Raw genomic sequence first — 21,119 nt, 5'->3', positions numbered from 1 at the left:
ACAGCTGTGAATAAAGCACAGCCAGGCCGTGAGCAGCACTCAAGCTGCAGTGCCAGGAAGAGAACAGCTCGATGCTCGTGGCCAAGGGTTGCTTCCAAAGGCACTGGCTGTGCTCCTCTCTCTGCCCATTTCCATCAGCAGCAGGATCACTCCAGCAGAAACGGCAATCCCAGACCTGCCAGGGTGAAAAATGGCCACGGGAAACGAGAGGCAAACAAGGAATGATGGTTTTATTTCAGCAAAAGGGCAGCTCGAGGAGGGAGAGCAGGGGAAAAAAAATGAGCAGCTCCGAGCAGAGACACCAACAGGGAGCAAATGAGGAATGTTCAGCAGAGTCCAGGGGAAGCCACGGTCAATAGAGAGCCAGCAGGAGCCTGAGGAAGCAGAAAGGGAAGAACAAAGCACACCAGAGGGGAAAAGAGAAGCTCTCAGGAAATCCTTTTCTCCTTATCACTTGTCCTCCTTGTCAGGCTGAGAAATGGTGGTGCCTTCCTTGGGCATCTGGGATTTTGTGCTTCCCCCTGCCTGAATATCAATGTGGGAGCTGGGGTTTGCAGCTGCTCCCTGAATGCCAGCACCTGCCTGGACCCACTGCAGAGGGGAAGGAGCCCCTCGGTGGGTCCTGGCAAGCAGGGCACTCACAGCCCTGGGTGCCCCCAGTATTTTTGCCATCCCCCCACCATGGAAATGGGTGCTATGGGCAGGGACACCTTCCACTGTCCCAGGTGGCTCCAAGCCCCATCCAGCCTGGTCTGGAACACTTCCAGGGATCCAGGGGCAGCCACAGCAAATTTGGGCTCCCTGTGCCAGAACCTCACCCCCCTCACAGGGAAGAATTCCTTCCAAATAGCCCATCCATCCCTGCCCTCCGGCACTGGGAGCCATTCCCTGGCTCCTGTCCCTCCATCCCTTGTTCCCAGTCCCTGTCCCTCCATCCCTTGTTCTTCAGCTCTCCTGGAGCCCCTTTAAGCCCTGAAAGAGGCTCTGAGCTCTCTCTGGAGCCTTCTCCTCTCCAGGTGAGCACCCCCAGCTCTCCCAGCCTGGCTCCTGCCCTTGGAGCAGCTCCTCTGATTTGCTCCAGCAGCTCCAGGTCCTTCTGTTGTCGGATCCCAGAGCTGGGCACAGCCCAAAGCCATCACAGGGTGCACAGAGCATCTGGGGCACCAACGGGCAGCCCCAAATGTGCGCACAGAGAGAGGGAAATAGGCGATAACACAGCGACATCCCGAGCAATCCTATTTTTCCATTGGCTGAGCGGGACCCGCTGTGCCGCTCTGTTGCCAGGAGAGTTTAAGACCTCAGCCGACCTTCAGAGCGAGCAGGGCTGAGAGGCGAAGCCACGGGAACCCCTGGGGCCACTGTCGCCGCTCTCCAGTGGCGGAGCGTGTCCCCACGGGGGCGTCCCAGGCTCAGGGACCGCGTCCCGCTGCCCACGCAGGGATCACCGCAGCGGCGCCGCTCCGCTGCCATCCCCGGAGAGCCGCGGGACCGCGACCACCGCACGCGTGCGGCCACTCCAATCTTCACAAATCCACCCTCAGCACCGCATCCATCAGCGGGTCCCTTCCGCTGCCAAAGTCACCTCGTGCGGGCAGAGGGGAAAGCGCAGGAGCGCTCCAGGATCCCGCGGAGGGGATGCTGCGGGCACCGGGCGCTGTCCGCGGGGCGAGAGGGCGGGAGGCGCGGGGCTGCAGTGCCGCTTCCCGGGAGCCGGGGAAGGGAAGATGAGCGGGCAGAGGAGCGGCGGGCAGAGCGGCGGCAGGCCCGGGACCGCCGCTCTCCGCGCACCGACCCCGCAGCGGCGCCGCAGCCCCGAGCGCAGCCCCCGCAGCGGCGCCGCGGGGCTGGATGACGGACGGGCGAATCAGCCAATCGCAGCGCGCAGCGCACCCCCGCGCCGGCGGGCGGGCCAATGGCGGGGCGGGGGGGCGGGGCGCGGCGGCGCGCGCGGCGGCGGGCGGCGGGCGGGCGGCAGTCGGCGCCGAGGCGCGGTGCGGTGCGGGTCGCTCCTCGGGCTCCTGCCGCGGCCGCCGGAGCCGCGCCGCCGCCCTCCTCCTTCCCTCCCCTATGGAAGAGATGGAAGAGGAGCTGAAATGCCCGGTGTGCGGCTCCTTTTACCGGGAGCCCATCATCCTGCCCTGCTCGCACAACCTGTGCCAGGCGTGCGCCCGCAACATCCTGGTGCAGACGCCCGACTCGGAGTCTCCGCAGAGCCGCCGCGCCTCGGGCTCGGCCGTCTCCGACTATGACTACCTGGACCTGGACAAGATGAGCCTGTACAGCGAGGCGGACAGCGGCTACGGCTCCTACGGGGGCTTCGCCAGCGCTCCCACCACGCCGTGCCAGAAGTCCCCGAACGGGGTCCGCGTGTTCCCGCCGGCCGCGCCGCCTCCTCCCGCCGCGCTGGCGCCGCCGCCGCCGCCGCGCAACGCGTGCCTGACGTGCCCGCAGTGCCACCGCAGCCTGGTGCTGGACGAGCGCGGGCTGCGGGGCTTCCCCCGCAACCGCCTGCTCGAGGGCGTCATCGACCGCTACCAGCAGGGCAGGGCGGCGGCCCTGCGCTGCCAGCTCTGCGAGAAGGCGCCCAAGGAGGCGGCCGTGATGTGCGAGCAGTGCGACGTGTTCTACTGCGACCCGTGCCGCCTGCGGTGCCACCCGCCGCGGGGACCGCTGGCCAAGCACCGCCTGGTGCCGCCGGCCCAGGGCCGCGTCAGCCGCCGGCTCAGCCCCCGCAAGATCTCCACCTGCACCGACCACGAGCTGGAGAACCACAGCATGTACTGCGTGCAGTGCAAGAGCCCCGTGTGCTACCAGTGCCTGGAGGAGGGCAAGCACTCCAGCCACGAGGTCAAGGCGCTGGGAGCCATGTGGAAGCTCCACAAGGTGAGCCCCGGCTTGTGCCGGCAGCCCCAGCCGAGCCGCCTTGCCCCGCAGGTTCCATCTTCCCTGGCTGGCAGGGTGGGAGCATCCCCGGCCGTCCCCCCATCCCCGGCCGTCCTCATCCCCGGCCATCCTCATCCTCTCCCGTCCCGTGTTGTCCCCTCGGCGTGGGGACGTTGGCACCGTGCAGGTGATGCTCCCCTGATGCGGGTCCCCAAATCCGGCCGTGCCAGCTGCACCAAAGGAGCTGGCAGGGTCCCCCGGGAGTGGCTCGGGGACATCTGCGCCGCAGGGCTGGGAAAGCAACAGGGAGCGATGGTTTGGGGAGGAGGAGGAGGAGGAGGGAGGCGTGAAATCCACCGTGGGAGCGGGGAGCCGCGGGGTGCCACCTCCTGCCGCACTCGGAGTCACCGGGAGGAGGAGGAGGAGGAGGAGGAGGAGGAGGGGTGGCAGCGGGCAGCCGGGAGCCTGTCCCTGAATACTGATCAGCTGCACTCGCTCCCCACCCGTCCGTGCTGGAGGAGAGGGTCCCGGAGCTTGAGGCAGCGATGTGGCCATCATCACCTTCAGCTCCATCCATCCTCTGCCTCCCGCCCTCCCTCCTCGCAGCGGGGACCGAGGGAACTGGGGCAGAAGTGAGCGGGACACGGGCGGACAGGGATGGGCGTCATTCCTGGGATGAACATCGCCGTAATTGGTCCCCGCTCCGGCAGATCGGAGCAGGTGGGGGGGACCTGTGACAAGGAGCTGGGGAGGGTGTGACCTCCCGGTGGGAGGGACTGGGCTGGGCTGCTTTCCAGGAATATTTCGGGATGCTGTGGCAGGATGCAGATCTCCGGGATGGAGCTCTGCACCCCCAGCCGGGTCAGCGGGCGCACGCAGGGACAGGCTGTCACTTGTCACAGTGCCCCAAAAAGGGGGGTAAGCGCCTTATGCTGTGGGGTGAAGGTTTGGTGGGGCTTTTTGGAAGGGGCTTTTCCTGACCCCCTTTTGCTGGGAGCGGGAACAGCTCCTCTCTGGAGATGTGCCAGAGCAGTTCGTCCCCATCCATGGGGTGCAGTCCCTGAGCCCAGAGGGGCTGGCACTGTTTGGGATGCCCAGGATCAGGGTGGCACAGGGAGGCAGAGGATGGAGCCAGGCTGTTGTGGAGTGGAGCAGGGGGATGAGAAGCAACAGGCAGAGTTTGGAATGCAGGGAATTCCACCTGGAGAGTTTTGCTGCTCATTGGAGCAGCCTGGTCTGCTCTGGTGGGAGGTGTCTGCCCATGGCAGAGGGGTTGCAATAAGAGGAGCTTTAGCTTTTCTTTCCAAATCCCTTTTCCCAGCGGAGAGCTTTAGCCAGGCACTGTTTCATTGATGCAGCTGACAGATGAGGATAATGTAACATTATTTCAAATGATGATTTTTGGACGGTGAAACCTCACCTGCCTTGAGGGAGCTGTGTTTTTGCAGGGGTTCACTGGTATTACCTGGGGTTAGTTTGCTTTTTAGGGGAGGGGAAGAGTCTGTGGAGTTAAATGTGGTGTTAAGGAATGATTGAAGGAGCGATTTCAGGGCCAGAACTCCGATTGCTCCTTGAGATGTCATCTAACAAAATCAGGGGAGAAGCTTATTTCCCTTAATTTTTGCTGCATACAAAAAAAAAAAATAAAACAACACCAAAAAAAAAAAAAAGAAACCCAGACACACAAAACCCAAAAACCCCAGAAACAATACCCATGATTTCCAAGCTTGATCCTGGTTGGGACTGGGCATTAGGAACCAAACCATCTGTGGACTGGAGTGGTGATCCTCCTGCAGAAGTATCTGGTGGTGTGATTTTTTGAGAGCACAGTCCCATGGCAGTGACACATTTGCTGAAGGGGTGACTGTCCCTTTTTGGGGTGACTGTCCCTTTTTGCCTGATCTTTCTCTGTGATGGGCAGTGTAATGATACCTACAGTTCACAGGAGGGAATCATGGAATGGTTTGGGTAGGAAGGGACCTTAAATCCCATCCAGTTCCATCCCCTGTTATTCACAGGAGCACTTTCCACTGTCCCAGGCTGCTCCAAGCCCTGTCCAGCCTGGCCTTGGACATTTCCAGGGATCCAGGGGCAGCCACAGCTTCTCTGGACACTCTCTGCCAACCCCTCCCCACCCTCCCAGCCAAGAATTGCTTCCCAATATCCCACCTAAATCAACTCTCTCTTCATTAACACCCATCAGGCAGCTCCTGAATTCTCTTGCAGCGTTCCAGCACCTCTTGGTGTGAGTGTTCTTTGGGATGCTCTTCCCCTCTGGCCCAGGGGGGCTGGGATTGTCCCCAGAGTGCCTGGGTGGGCTGTGGCTCCTGAGAGCAGCCCTGTTCACGCCTCAGTAGGTGATTGCCAGACCCAGGGCAATCAATCCCTGCTAATTGCAGCGTGCTCCCCTTGGAACCAAATCCACAGGGCTTTGCCCAGCCCTCTTTGGGAGCTGCCCCAATTCCCCCTTTCCTCCCTGAAGGTTCTCTGGGATGATCATTGAAAACTATCTGTGCTGAGGCACAATCAATTGTCATTCAGGGAGATGGGATTCCTCAGCTGGACACAGATTGTGGCAAATCCTTTCTGCCCTTGTCACTTGTTGGGAGTGGGGTGAACATTCAGAGAAACGTAGAGGGAAATGGGTTTTTAATCTGAATTGTCCCAGTTTTGCAGCTGTCTGGGTTTTTATCCTGACGAGCTGGAAGGCTGCTTGGCATGCCAGGAGCAGGAGCACAAGATGGAGCTGAATCATTTATTCCTCACACATCTGAGTCCCTCTTCTGCTGGAAATGTGTGCAGAGTGCAGGCTCAGCAGCTGGATGGTGTTTTGATGGATGGATGGATGGATGGATGGATGGATGGATGGATGGATGGATGGATGGATGGGTGCTTGTGTAGAAATACAAACAGGCTGGGAGGGATCTCTCTGATGCCTTGTGCAGGCTGCCCTAGAGCAGAGGCTGGCTGGAGTCACAGAATAAAGCAGGGATTTATTCAAAGCATCTCCTCCATGGACCCACCTTGGGCAGCACCAGAGCCCAGCCAGGGCTGCACCCAAGATGAACCAAAATGGCCCCAAAATGCCCGGCCGGGCACGGGGTCTCTCCCTGGGATCAGTTCTGCTCCATTTGCACCTTGCAGTTCATTGTCCCATCCCAGCTTTAGCCCATCCAGTCCCACCCTGCTTGTTTTTCTCTCTCCAGCCCACGGGGTTTGTGCTCCTGGCCTGAGATTTGGCTCATTTGTCCTTGGTGCCCAGCTGGAGCAGGAATTGTTTTGTCTCCCTGCTCTGTGCACAGAGCTCTCCATCCCCTGATAGGAACCCCAGACCCAGACACTAAATCAGCACAGAATGTGAAAACAGAAAAGCTCAAACCTGAGGCACCATCACTGTCTCCCACAGCCCTGAAATCCCAGCCAGTTGATCCAACTCACTCTTAAAATCATTTTACATTGCTGGTGCAGGTTAAAAAGGTCTCCCAGGAAAAGATCCTGGTAGCAGATTTTCAGCAGGTCTGGAAGTGTTCTGGGTTGGGAAATGGAGAGACAGTGATGCAGAGCAGTTATTCCTGCCTGTCTCTCAAATCCTGAGTTGTTGCCCATCACTCTTGTGTCTGACTCTGCTCTTGGGCACCTCTCACCTCGTGGCTGGACAACCCCTGGGGGTGGGACACACCTGCCAGGGGCTGCATTTTTGCCTTTTTTGTCTTTGCCATCCATACCCCAACTGCAGCAAAGCTGAGCCTGGATTTGCCATGCACTGAACAGAAGCTGGTGAGGTCAGGGGTGCCATGGTGAAAAGCTTTTGTTGATTTTGGGCAGTGCAGGAAGGAGCTTCCCTCTGCTTTGGGGTGGGTCATGGGGCTTTGCCTCTTCTCCCCACTCTCATCCACATTCCTCTTGTTTTCTGTGTCTGCAGCAGAGCTGGTGGAGGCTCTGGAGCACAAGTCCTGTGAGGAGTGAGGTGGAGTCCCCATCCCTGGAGGGGTTTAAAATCCCTGTGGATGTGGCACTTGGGGACACAGGGCAGTGGTGGCCTGGGCAGTGCTGGGGGGAGGGTTGGACTCAGTGGTCTTAAAGGGATTTTCCAGCCTAAATGATTCTGAGATTCTGATTTGGGACCACTCTCTCCTTGAGGAGCTCAGGCAGCATGTCCAGGTCCTCTTGGAGAGAAGCAGAAACAAATCTTGACTTTATAAAAGGAAAATGTGGCATTCACATTCTCTGGAAAATCCCTTCACCCAGGATTTTTCTCCTGGGAAGCTGAGGAACCCCAGAGAAAAGGAAAACAATTCTGATCTCATTTGCCTCTCCTGTGTTTTGCTGCTTTGGAATGTGTTTGGAGATTGTTCACCCACAGGTGATTGTTCCATTGCATTCTGCTGGGAGTTGTTTTCACTCTTTGGCCAGTCAGGGCCAAGCTGTGTTGGGGCTCTGGAGAGAGTCAGGAGTTTTTATTATTGTCTTTGTAGCCTTCTGTCTGTATCCTTTCTGTATTCTTTAGTATAGTACAGCATTCTTTAATACAATTTAATATATAAAATAATCAATGATCCTTCTGAGAACATGCAGCCAGATTCTTCATCCCTTCCTCCCTGCCACAGGGCACCCTGCAGACACAATAAGAAAACAGAGCTCTCCATTTTAATTAATTAATTAATTTAATAATCTGGGATTTAACTGCCCAGGCTGAAGACACAAACTGTCCTTGGATTGCAAATCCCTGCAGATTGCAGCAGGGAATGTCCATCCCCAGTGTGGGGATCAGCAGTGATGCTCCCTGGCTCAGGTGACCCCTGGGCTCAGCTCCCCTGCCCCAGCACAGATGCAATGGGGGATGCAGGTGATTCCTATTAACAACCAAAATTCCCACACTGGGACTTAATTCCAGCTGGTTTGGACATCTGGGGAGAAGCAGGGGTGGGAAACACTGCCAGGGCCCCTCAGTTTGTGCCCAGGGGCTGCCAGAGCCAGGACAGGGATGAGCAGAGAGGATTTTTTTCCTTTTTTCCCTTGCCAGGGCTCTGTGTTGGCTGCCAGAGGAACTTTGGAGGGGAGGCTGGGACACTGGGAATGTGCTGCTCTTGTGTCCATGGCAATTCCTGCACCCACAGCACTTGGGGAAGTATCCAGGGCGTTGCTGTATGACCAAGATCTGTTTGCACTTGGAAAGTAAAATATTTGCTGTTTAAAGAGAAGCAGGGGGAAGCCTTAATGCTTCCAGAGCCTTGGTGGGGTGGCCTTCCTATCCCACCACCCTTCTTCCATCTGCAGCAGGAGGATCCATCCTCTCAGTGCCCAAATGCCCTTCCCACCTCCTCCATCCCTCTGTGGCCAAATCCAGGGGGGGACAAACAGCCTGAGAGGCTTTGAAGTCAGGAAAAAAACAAGGAATGCCAGGAACTGGAGCAAAAAATGTGATGAGGAGAGGCTGAGGGAGCTGGGCAGGGGCTGGAGAATCCCTGAGGAGCTGGGCAGGGGCTCAGGCTGGAGCAGAGGAGGCTCAGGGGGCCCTTGTGGCTCTGCACAGCTCCTGGCAGGAGGGGACAGCCGGGGGGTCGGGCTGTGCTCCAGGGAACAGGGACAGGAGCAGGGGAAATTGCCACAGACATGTTTGCTGAAAAATCCTTTTGCTAGGATCTTTTCTCCTGAGAAGCTGGGAAGCTTCAGCTTCTCCATGTTTTGCTGCTTTGGAATGTGATTTGGAGCATTGTTTACCCAGCATGTGAATTGTTTTTACCTGATGGCCAATGACAGCCACCTGTGTCAAGGTTGTGAGCAGTCACAAGATTTTATTATTCATTCTTTTTTTTTTTTTTTGCCAGCCTTCTGATGTCTCCTTTCTCTATTCTTTAGTATAGTTTTAATATATCATTTTCTTTTAATATAATAAAGAGCATAAAATAATAAATCAGCCTTCTGACACATGGAGTCAAGACTCTCAGCTCTTCCCTTGTTGGGGTTGCCTGCAGATTCCACATCTCAGGCTGCTCCAGGGCAGGTTCAGGTGGGATATTTGAGAAAATTTCCTCATGGAAAGGGTGGTCAGGCACTGGAAAAAGCTTCCCAGGGCAGTGCTGGAGTCCCCATCCCTGGAGGGGTTTAAATGCCACGTGGGTGTGACATTTGGGGGCTTGATGATTTAAGTGTCTTTTCCAGCCTGAGTGGTGCTGTGATTTCCCAGCCTGTGCCTGCCCAGCATCCAGGGGTGCTGCTGCTGCTCCTGTCCATTTATTTGGATAAAAGCTTTCTGTCAGGTGGCTCTTTGCCCTGCCAGGTCATGGAGCAAGGAGCAGCCCCAGACCCCCTGTTAATCAAAGGTGCTGTGGGACAGCAAGTTCTCCAGGGGGCTGTGCAGCCCAGCAGGCAGGAGGTGACCTCTGGGTCATCTGCAGATGGAATGGGCTCTGCTGGGGTCCATCTCTAAATACCAAACCTTTCCCATTCCCTCCCATCTCTTCTCTTCTCCTGGCCACTTGGTGAATGGAGCACTCTCCTGGCTGGGTTTTGCTGCATTTTCTGTGAGGAGCAGCCCAGCTGAGATGGGGATGTTAACCCAGGGTCTGATTCTTGTCTCTCTTTCAAGGAAATTTCTGCAGCATCTGTACCCAGAGATTCCCCTGTTAAGGTTTTGACTCAGAGATGGAGTAACTGAGAGGTGTTTTAACAACTTTGATTCCATTTTCAGCCTCATGTGGAGGGTGAGACAACAGAGATGTTACAACTGACACCAGTATAATTAAAAGCCAACTATTTCCTAATTACAATATATTATAAGTGTTTCTTGGCTTACATTACTTGAGAATTAAAATATATAAGAAAATATATTTATAAGAAATATAAGAATATATATAAGAAATATAAGAAATGTAAGAATATATATAAGAAATATAAGAGTATTTATATAAGAAATGTAGGAATTATATAAGAAATATAAGAGTATTTATATAAGAAATATGACTGTTATATATATATTATATTTATAAATATATATATAAGAAATCTATAATTTATATTTCTTATATAAGAAATATAAGAAATATATATGTAAGAAATATATAATTTATATTTCTTATGTAAGAAATACAAGAATATATATATTTATAAGAATACAATATATATAAATATAAGAAAATATACTTTTACCAAAAAGCAGCTAAACAAGAACAAGTTTGTATACAAATGCACACTATGTGAGCCTTCTAGCAAGCTTTAAGAATTCTCTACAAATTCATTTCCCAGCCTGGAAAAACAGGAGAATGAGGGAGCAGAGCAAGCACTGTGCCTGGTGTGTTAAATAAATTATTTGAGGGTGTGGGAAGGTTTGCTGTTCAGGAGCCAGGTTGCACAGGATGCTTTCCAGGAGCTGGCATTGCTGCAGGGGGGATCTTTGGTGGGAAAATGTTCTCAAGAGGCTTTGGGGTTCTCTGCATTGCTCATTCCTGCTCCTCTCAATAATCCAGCACCCAGAAGTTGGGGGTTTTAAAGGGAAAACTTTGCTTGGTGTCACAGAGCCCCAAAATAGGTTGGGTTGGAAGGGACCTTCGGGATCATCCCATCCCATCCCACCCCATGGCAGGGACACCTCCCACTGCCCCAGGCTGCTCCAAGCCCTGTCCAGCCCAGCCTGGGACATTTCCAGGGGCAGCCACAGCTGCTCTGGGCACCCTCTGGGCTTCCCCACCCTCCCAGCCAAGAATTCCCAATTCCCAAAATTCCACCTCAATCTTTCCTGTTTTTTCTTCTTGCTGCAACCCTTTCCCCTGTGGCCACAAATTCATTTTTGGAGTCCTGCTGTGCCCTTTCTGGCAATCCAGCACTGGGGGATATTTCCCTCCCCTGGACTTCCAGCAGCCTTTGATCAGCTGGTGTTGCTCACACAAATTCATTTAGTTCAGAGAGCCTTCAAATTGCATTGCTGCTCCCAGCTGTATGACAGAGTAATTAAAGAAAAATGTGGCTGAAACACAAGAGCTCTCCAAGCTGCTCTTTTGCCAGCCTTGGTCCTCGTTTTGTTTGTTCTTGGGACGAGGCATTTTCCCTGGTAAATTGGCTTGTAAATAAGCCAGCTCCTTCCCTGCTCGTTCAGGGTGAATTGGATAAATTTCTATTTAGAGCAGGCACATGAGGCAGAGAGAGCTGGGGTGTCAATCTCGGGTGATGTCCTGGAAGGAGAGGCAGAGGCTGGGGTGGAATTCCTGTGAGCAGTGAAAGCTCTCAGGGTGAGGTTCTCAAATCCCCAGGGACCATCCAGGTGTAGCTGGGAAGAAGAGCAGGGATGGTTTGGGGTCTGGGACCAGCACTCAGGGTGCTGCCAGGTGCTCGTGGATGGGAAAGGTACTAAACTCTTCAACAGGGAGTTATAATAATAAATAATATAAAAAAAATAGGAATGAAGCTCAGCTCTCACCCATTCCAGTGGCACCTCCCTGATTAATGCAGGAAGGAGAGCAGGGCTGAGAACAGCAGGTCAGAGAATTCACCTTTCCTCTGTTGAAAGGAAAATTTTGTTTGCAGTCTGAACCAGCTCATATTTTGCTTTCCTGGCTGGATTCAGCTTTGGGAGCAGCCTGACCTGGAGCTGGCTGGAAAAGCTCAGCAGAGGCTCTGATCAGGGCAGAATTTCTGGGTGGAAAGAACAAGACCCAAGTTCAGCTGGAAATTTACTTGAGTTGTGAGAGTGATGCCAACCTCAAACACCACGTGCACAGCGTGGATTGAGGTTTGGGCCACGTTTTTGTATTTAATTAGCCATTAAATCCCCCATGTCACAGAAACAGAGGGCTGTTAATGGGAGCCTGCTCAGTTCTGTGGCAGCAGAAATTGCCCTGGGAGGGATCTGGCAGTTGAGGGATTTCCCATCAGTGTTAATTACCCTCTCCCCTTTACTACCCTTATAGGAATTGATGGGTTTAGGGGAAAAAAAAAGCTGGGAATTGGATGTGAATAAGGCATGCATGGATGCTGCCTGGAGGGCTGGGGGCTGGAGCCACAGTTCCATTCCCAAGGGGAGTGGGTTGGATCTGCAGCTGGGCTGGATGAAGGGAGCACAGATCCATGGAAGCAGCTGCAGCAGCCACTGGAGTGGAAGATCACATTTGTGACTTCCAATGCCTCCTGAAAATCCCAGGAGATCTCCTGTGGAGATGCCAGCCTGGCTGCCCACACTGGGGCTGCTGCTTCCTGCCTGGTGTAAAGCCAAAATACGTGGGAAATATCACTTAAATTATTTGCAACAACCCCAAAAATGTGGAACATCTTTACACCTTTCAACCAGCGATCCTTTTTTTTTTTAATTATTTTTCTTTTGGGGCTTTGGACCTTTGTCCAAATTTACAAATTTAATTTGTATTAAATTCTCTCTTTTTCCCTTTTTTCCTTTGCTCTCTGGATTTGCATGGTCAGTTCCCTTCTTGTTGCTGTTCCCTGTGGCAGGGCTGGGGTGTCTGTGTGTGAATTAATGATGGGCTGTGGCCTTCCCTGCAGCCCAGGAGTGCATCCATGGCAGCATCCCTGACAGCCTGTGCTGTGGAGCTGCTTCCCCCCTGCAGCTCCTGGGGTTTTTTCTGGTGAAATCCCTCAGTTTTATCCCCCAGGTGACCAATGTCCCTTCAGCTGAGATGGATTAATTCACTGGCTCTGTTAACTTCACCATTTTCCTTTTTCCTTTCCCTGGCAGTGTTCCAGGCCAGGCTGGACAGGGCTTGGAGCAGCCTGCTCTAGGGGAAGGTGTCCTTGCCCATGGCAGGGAGTGGAACAGGATGGGATTTAAGGTCCCTTCCAAGCCAAGCAATCCTGGATTCTGTATTCCCAGGGTCTCTGCTGTGCCCGTGGGATTCCTGCTTGGGAAGGACCTTTCTGCCTGCAGAGGCAAACTCGGAGCTCTGGTTTGCATCCCCCCTTTCAGAGCAGGTTTCTGTGATTCTGTGCCTTGGTCTCTCTGTCAGGGGATGTAAAGCTGGCAGAAGGGAGGGGGGTTGTGTCAGGCTTTGAAATGGATTTTTCCTAACAAGGCACATTTATTGATTTCCAGACACAGACTCTGCTTTGGGGGCAGATTCCCTCAGTTCCCTCCCTGGCAGGGCTGTTTCACCCACACACCCAGGGATCCAGGCTGGAGCAGGGGAGGGAATTGGGGCAGCATTTCCCTGAGGATGCTGGAAAGGGAAGGGCTGGGCTGCAGATCAGTTCTCCCTGCCAAGGGTTTGCTTCGTCCTCCTGGGCAAATAATTGCACAAACCCCCAGCGTGTCCTCTCCCAGGAAATGTGTGCTTAGCACCAGTGCCCTTCCTCCAGCCCAGCAGCAATCATGGTGGGAATTCAGGACAGAACAGTGGAGATGGAGTGGGAATTTCCAACGCTGTGAGAGCTGGGTGAAATCCCATCCAGGACAGAGCAGGAGCATCAGCCTCCCTCCCTCCCTGGGAAAGCACTTCCAGCCTTGCTCAGACAAGGATTGAAGTCACAGAGATTTGAAAGCATGACTGAAATGATTTCTCGTGTTGGGACCTCTGAGATGATAAACTGGGAGAGCCCTTGATGTACAAGCAGTGCTGGATTAAGGAGGTGCTGGGTGAAGCTGGTGCTGTCCCTTGGCTCGGTGACAAATGCCACCCTTGGTTCCCTGGGTAGCAGAGCACTCCTTCTTCGGCAGGGTACAGTGTTACCCTGGGGACTTGTACTGTGTAAAAGAATTTTCTCATTTTCTAGAAAAGGGGGGAATGAGACATGGGGTTAGAAATTAACTTGGGGTAGAAATAAATTTGGGATTCAGATGAGGTGTGCTGGTTTAATTTGTTTCGTCTGTGGCTTGCTCACATTGATGCCTTGTGCAGGCTGCCCTAGAGCAGAGGCTGGATGGAGTTCCAGAATAAAACAGGGATTTATTCAAAGGATCCTCCATGGATCCACCTTGGGCAGCACGAGAGCCCAGCCAGGGCTGCACCCAAGATGAACCAAAATGGCCCCAAAATGCCCGGCCGGGCACGGGGTCTCTCCCTGGGATCAGCTCTGCTCCATTTGCACCTTGCAGTTCATTGTCCCATCCCAGCTTTAGCCCCTGCAGTCCCACCCTGCTTGTTTTTCTCTCTCCAGCCCACGGGGTTTGTGCTCCTGGGCTGAGATTTGGCTCATTTGTCCTTGGTGCCCAGCTGGAGCAGGAATTGTTTTGTCTCCCTGCTCTGTGCACAGAGCTCTCCATCCCCTGATAGGAACCCCAGACCCACACACTAAATCAGCACAGAATGTGAAAATAGAAAAGCTGAACCCGAGGCAGCAGCCCAGATGAAGTGTGCTGTGTGTTGAACTCCAGTCTGTGAACTTGCTGTGCACAAGGCAGAGGTGTAGAACAAGTTCAGCCTCCACAGAAACGCTCTGGAGCTCAGCCCTGCTGGGTGAGGGAGCAGTGACAGCACCTCTGGTTGTCCCCACGTCCCTTCCCTGCTGCTCCTTTGAAGCTCAGCCAGCTCCTCCTTTCTTGTGCCATTCCTGCTCTTTGTGGGGCTGTTCCCTCAGAGGAGCAGCAGCGGTGTGTCACTGTCTTATTTTTTGAAAAATCTCTTCGCTAGGATTTTTTCTCTTGGGAGGCTGAGAAGCTTTAGAGAAAAATGAAAATAATAATGATCTGATTTGGTTTTTTTTTGTGTTTTGTTGTTTTGGAATGTGGTTTGGTTATTGTTTACCAACTGGTCATTGTTTCATTAGTTTCATGTAAATTGTTTTGACTTAATGGCCAATCACAGTCCAGCTGTGTCGGGACTCTGGAAAGAGTCATGAGTTTCATTATTATCTTTGTAGCCTTCAGTCTGTATCCTTTCTCTATTCTTTAGTATAGTTATAATATAATAGAAATATTAATATAAATATAAAGTTATATAATATAACTAAAATATATTATAAATATAATACAAATACAATATAATACAATACGAATATAATACAATAAGAATAGAATAGAATAGAATAGAATAGAATAGAATAGAATAGAATAGAATAGAATAGAATAGAATAGAATCCTTCTATGAACATGAAGTCAGATTAATCTTTCCTTCCAATGACAGAAACCCCAAAAAATACCTCAGTGGTGGCTCCTGTCACGCTGTCACACCAAACCCACACAGCCCAGGCGTGGCTGAGCCTGTGCTGCCTGCATCCTGCACCAACGCCTCTCCCATCCTGACGTTCTGTTCCCAGGAAATGAGGACCTCAGAGGGCATTTGCTGAGGTCTGTGCTGCCAGCTGCCCACACCTTGGTGAATCAGTGAGAGCTGAGACAGTTTCTCACCTCTGAGATGATTTCTCACCTCCCCCAGAGCACAGCAGTTAAAATTTGTGAATATAGGAAATTTTTTTCTTTTTTTTTTTTAAATTTTTCTTGGTTTGGAAAGCCAGGTGTCTGCTAAGGAAGACAGGAGCCTCCCCTGAAATGGAGAATGCAAACCCTCCCCACCCCTCCCAGTTGCTATGAATTTGAAATTAAGGGGTTCTCAGGCAAAAAATATGGGAGCAGGAAATAACAGTTCTGTGTTAGGGAAGAAAATGAAAGGATAAAATAAACAATGCAGCGAACCAAACCAACAGTGCCAGAGCCAGAGCACAGCCTGACTAAGTATTAAAACTAACTGTCATACTCCTTAAACTCTTTTGACTTGTTATTTTTCATGTAAAGGTGGTAATTTGCTCTCTGGGTCAAAACCAAAGTCACAGGTGTCTTGGGCTCTGTGCAAGGTCTCTGAGCCCCCTGGCAGGGGCTGGAGCCATCCAGGACAGACAGAGGGATGTCTTGGGTTCTGACACTGGAGAAAGCCCAAAGTTCACGTTGTAGGGTGACATGACAAGCCCTGGTCCTCGTTTGTGTGCAGCCCCTTTGTCCTTGTGAGGAGCCAGCAGAGCCTCCTGGCAGCACCAGCGCCCAGGCTGGAGGGTGAGCCGTGATATTTTATGGAAAATCCTTTCCTTGGGATTTTTCCTCCTGAGAAGCTGAGAGGCCTCAGGAACAAAATGCAAACAAGTGATTGTCTGCTGCTGTGGGATGCCACAGGTGGAGCTGGGATTGGTCTCATGTGGTTGTTTCTAATTAATGGCCAAGCACAGTCCAGCTGTCTCGGACTTTTTCAGTCAGAGACAAACCTCTACTATTAATTCCTTTTCTATTCTTACCCAGCCCTCTGATGAAATCCTTCCTTCTATTCTTTTAGTCTAGTTTTTAATATAATATATATCATAGAATAATAAACCAAGCCTTCTGAACATGGAGCCAAGATTCTCATCTCTTCCCTCATCCTGGGACCCCTGCGATCACCGACACAGGAGGGAAGGCACAAGGCTGGGTGGGACAGACAGGACAAAGGGACAAATCCAGGCTTGTCCTGTCCTCTGGACTGTCAGCCCAGTGTGTCACGGCAGGGACACTCAGGCTGACCACCTGGGAGCTAATTAAAATCAGGGCTAATGAGCTCAGGCTCACTGGGCTAATCCATCCCACACAGGGGACAAGAGGAAACGGCCTCAACTTGCACCAGGAGAGGTTTGGGCTGGATGAGAGGAGAAATTTGTACCCAAAAAGGGTTGTTCAGTCCCAGCACAGCTGCCTGGAGCAGTGGTGGAGTCCCTGGAGGGATTAAAAGCCATGTGGATGTGGCACTTGGGGACACGGAGCAGTGGTGGCATCCTCGGCACTGGGAAAAATCCCAGTCACTTGTTTTTAAATTTTTGAAAGTTTAATAACAATAAAATGGTTATAAAAATAGCAATATAATTTGAGTAATAATAATGTTGACAATTTGGACTAGCACAGACAATAAAAACAAAGAGTTACAGACAGTCCAGGTACCTTTTCTGGGCAAAATAAGCCCAAAAAGGCCCCACATTAACAGAGCATTAACCCTTAAAAACAATAACCTGTTGCATATTCACACACCTCATCCATGGTGCATCAATTCCATTCACACACAGGACTCTGTCTGGGCAGAATCAACTTCTTCCTTGTAATCCTAATGGCATCATCCTGTCCAAGCCAGGCAGGAAGAAGTTCATTTCTCCTGATAATGGAGCAATAAATTCTCTTTCTCTGAAAGATTTGGGTGTCCTGTGGCTGCTATCTCAGTGCAAGTCCTGTCTTTAAAAAAAAGTATCCTACATAGCAGAGTTTCTATTTTAACATTTTGTTGTAATCTAAAACTATATTTAACACAGTCATTAAGAAAATACAGCAACACTTTCTACCACAAGTAATATTCATTTGAATATTTACAAAAAACCAATAATAAAATATGCATTTTTCACAAGCACCATGTCGTCTTACACCTGTGTCTGTGGCTCCTTTCCTCCTTAGCCTGGCTTTTCTTTCTTTTTTTTTGCTTGAAAGCACTTTCCCCTAAAAAAGCCCCACACCAGTTACTGAGGTAAATGTGAATTTTCCCCCTGCTCCCATCCCTGGTGTTTCCTGGGTCCTTCACTTCTCCATGAGTGCTCATGAATGATTCAGAGAGCCCAGCACTGGCTTCCCTGGTGACACCAGGATGGATTTCTCTGCTCCAGTGGCTCAGATTGTGGAGATGGAACCCCCTCACTCCTCCTTCTCTGTAGAAACACTGATGAGTTCTTCATCACTTCCTAATTAGCCAGACATCCCTTCTTATTAAAGATTAATTTTTTTTAAAGGCAGTCATTATCTCAGCTCTTCCAAGGGTTATTGATTTATTCTTCTTCCTTTTTTATTAATGGATCTACAACCTCCTCATAATCCACCCAGTGCAGGGGTTTCCCTGCCTCTCATCCTCCTTTCCCTACCCCATTAATGTAGGAAATAGATTTGTAGAAAATTTTTAAAGTTTGATAGAGGGTTTATATAGTATGTATCTGTATGTAAATTTTGAGTTAAGAAATGGCAGCTTAGAAATGAAATGGATGTTATTGAGAGAGAAATGGAATCAGAAATAAGTTTGAAAAGGTGGTTTTGTAAATAGGATTAGATATTTTGGAGAAATAGAATTATGGAAGATGTATTGTAGTAGGACTTATGAGAAGTAATTTTAGATAATTAAAGCATTTACAACATAATGTAGCTAAAGCTGATAGGCCAAGAAATGCTTTTAGTGTATTATAATTAGGAAATAGTTGTCTTCTGATAGTAATAGCATAAATTATAACATCTGTATTGTCTCACCCTTCCCAGGAGACTGAAAATGGAGTAAAAGTTTTAAACACCTCTCAGTTCCCCCATCTGTGGGCCAGAAAAGGGAATAATCCAACACATTCCCAGTCTCCTGCTGCCTTGGGTGCTTTTATCACTCAGTGCCTCTCTCTGGGCTTTATTTTCCTTGGGAATCTCAGTGTGGCTTCCAAGGGGCCACTCCCAAACATCTGCTGAGCTTGAGGGAGTGGGATTTCCACAGAGGGTTTGTTTTCCTGTGGCCATTCCAGAGGAGGGAAATGTTGTGAAATTCCTCCTGTGCCAGTCTGCTCCCTGTCTCAGGTGGGATTTCTCTTTATTCTCAGCCTGGGAATGAGATGCTTTCCCATCTCTGTAAATCCAGCTCTCTCCATGTTTTTGGAGCCCCTGTAATTCTTTTTTGGTATCTGCAGCACCAAATCTGCCATCTGGTTGCTGCCACATTTTGGGATTAATCCCGAATTCAGCCCTTTCCAACCTGGGATGCTGGAATCCACCTGCAGGGGCTCAGAGCCCAGGGCCTGGAGGAGGAAGTTAACAGGGAAGAAAAGCTGAATTCCTGTGGGATTTCCTGCATTGGAGGGGAGATCTGATCTTCCTAGGGGTGTTTTCCTGGCAGCATCCTCCCCAGCCAGCCGTGGTGAGTGGAGCATTCCCCGTGCTCCAGTATCCATGGTGATGGGAAGGGTTTCTGAAGGGCTGCTTGAAGGAAATGTGGAATCCTGCTCCTTGGAGCTTCCCTTCAGTCTCCTGCAGGGCAGGACTGTGAGAGGCCCAAGGGGTCTGGGTGGCCCTGCTCAGCTTTGTCCCCACGGTGGTGACAAGGTGGGAGCAGCTCTGCTCGGGCAGAAAGGTTCCTGGCAGGAAAAAAGGAAAAACCTCTCTTTTTTTCAGTCACACAGCTTTGATCATAAAGGATTTCAGATTGGGAGGGACCTCAGAGCTCAACCTTGTGCCCAGAAGCAGCAGCAGGAACTGAAGGAGAGATTTCCAGAGTGATTTGGGCTGGAAGGGACCTCAAATCCCACCCAGTGCCATGGCAGGGACACCTCCCATTGTCCCAGGCTGCTCCAAATCCCAATGTCCAGCCTGGGCACTGCCAGGCATCCAGGGGCAGCCACAGCTGCTCTGGCAATTCCATCCCAGCCCCTCCCCACCCTCACATCAGGAATTCCCAGTTCCCAATCTCTCCATCCCTGCCCTCTGGCACTGGAAGCCATTCCCTGGGTCCTGTCAGCTCTGCTGCTGGGAGCTCCACATCTTTCAGGCTGCCTGGAATCTTCTAGACTGGATTTGTCCTGGCTGAGAGCACAGATCCAAGGTGATGCTCTCCAGGGAGCATTTCCCATCCTGTTGGAGGGGGGAGGAAATGCAGCAGAGAGACCAGGTGATCCATATTCTCCTCCTCCTCCTCCTCCCTGCTGCTGTGTGACTCCAGCAATGTGATTAAAAGCAGTGTAAAATCAGTGATAATTAGCTGACATCCTGTTGCTGGTGAGCAGAGCAGAGATGCTGCAGCGGCTGTGAGTCAGGTGGGCAGAGCTGCTGGAGACGTGAGGGGGAGCTCAGGGATGCTGCTGGGAGTGCTCAGGTCCCTGAAATGTGTTTGAATGAGATGTGGGATTTTTGGCAGCTCTTCCAAGTGCAGTTTATTCCATCCAAGGTGTCCCAGCAGCCCAAGGCTGTGGGTGACAGAGCTGTGCCTGGGACACTTCCAGGGCCTCCCCACCCTCCCAGGGAAGAATTTCTTCCATATAGCAAACCTAAATCTTTTCTCTTTCAGCTGAAATCCATTCTACTTTGTCCTGTCCCTCCGTCCTTGTCCCCAGTCCCTCTCTCTCCAGCTCTCCTGGAGCCCCTTCAGGCCCTGCCAGGGGCTCTGAGCTCTGCCTGGAGCCTTCTCCTCTCCAGGGGAACCTTCCCAGCTCTCCCAGCCTTCATGGTCACCACCCAGCCCCTCACAGCCAGGGGATGTGTTCCTTCCCCTCACTGCCTCAGTGATTGCTCACAACTGGAGAATCCAATACAATTTGCATTTCTGAGCAATTAGATGTCAAAGCAAAGTCAAGATGCTGGCGGGCTGTCAAGGCTGTTTATGGCTGAGCCTGGCTCCAGTGCCCAGATGGTAATTAAAGCTGCAGGACAAGACAAAAGGATGCTCAGGACACTCCCTGCAGGAAGAGGAATTGCCCCACAGGGCTCTCAGCCCTGGGTTTGGGCCAGGACTGGCAAAAAATGATTGTTTATGCACTTAATTAGGTTTAAATTTAATGTAATCAGATTGAGAGACTTAATGCACTAATGGGATGGGAGAGCTGAAGTGTGAGTAAGCACTGGAGTGGGATTGGAGCAGATGGAGCAGAATTTTAAGGCAGATCTGCAGGGTGCACATTCCTGGGTGCTGGGCAGTGCCTGGAGCACAAACACTGCCTGGATGGAGGTGGAGGAGAAGCTGCTGGGTGCTCACGGGCAGTGGTGACCACTTGGTGTATTCCTGTGCTGATTCTACCCCAAAAACTGGGTGTGCCCATCCCCTGACAGCTTCATGGCCTCGCTCTGTGCACAGCACCTTTATCCTGTGGAGGACACAGCTCTTGACCCATGAGATCACAACCCAAGTCTTTGCTTCCATGTTTTCTTCACCCACCATGGAGAAGAGCTGTGTCTGAGCTGTGTGCCTGCTGGGACTTCCCTCACCACTCACAGCAACATCCTCCAGACTTTGTTTGGAGTAAAAAGATGCAGCAGAGATTTGTGTCCTTCAAACACAGCAGGAACCGAGCCTTTCCCCAGCACTGACCTGGCTGGGGTGGTTTGGGTTGGGAGTGGTTTGGGTTGGAAAAAATGGTTTGGGTTGGGAGTGGGTTGGAAGAAATGGTTTGAGTTGGAAGCAGTTTGGGTTGGGAATAGTTTAGGTTGGAAGTGGTTTAGGTTGGAAGTGGTTTGGGTTGGAAGTGGTTTGGGCTGGAAGAAGTGGTTTGGGTTGAGAATAGTTTAGGTTAGAAGTGGTTTAGGTTGGGAATAGTTTAGGTTAGAAGTGGTTTGGGCTGGAAGAAGTGGT

The 21,119-nt window shown here is 51.5% G+C and overlaps 1 protein-coding gene across 2 annotated transcripts in view; it reads left to right on the top strand.

The window, feature by feature from the left end:
* Window positions 1-2,067: 2,067 nt before the first annotated feature.
* Window positions 2,068-21,119, top strand: part of TRIM9 (tripartite motif containing 9) — a gene marked incomplete at both ends in the record, with an annotated part of 62,645 nt that continues 43,593 nt past the window's right edge. For both annotated transcript variants that reach the window (XM_084208241.1, XM_084208242.1), the window contains one exon: window positions 2,068-2,883. In XM_084208241.1, the coding sequence (XP_084064367.1) occupies window positions 2,068-2,883 (816 nt within the window). The remainder of the gene's footprint in view (window positions 2,884-21,119) is intronic.

The sequence above is a fragment of the Fringilla coelebs genome (genome assembly GCF_963513975.1).
Source record: "Fringilla coelebs genome assembly, chromosome: 6".
Classification (NCBI taxonomy): Eukaryota; Metazoa; Chordata; class Aves; order Passeriformes; family Fringillidae; genus Fringilla; species Fringilla coelebs.
Note: the sequence above shows the minus strand (reverse complement) of the source record. Positions and strands in the feature narration are given on the sequence as shown.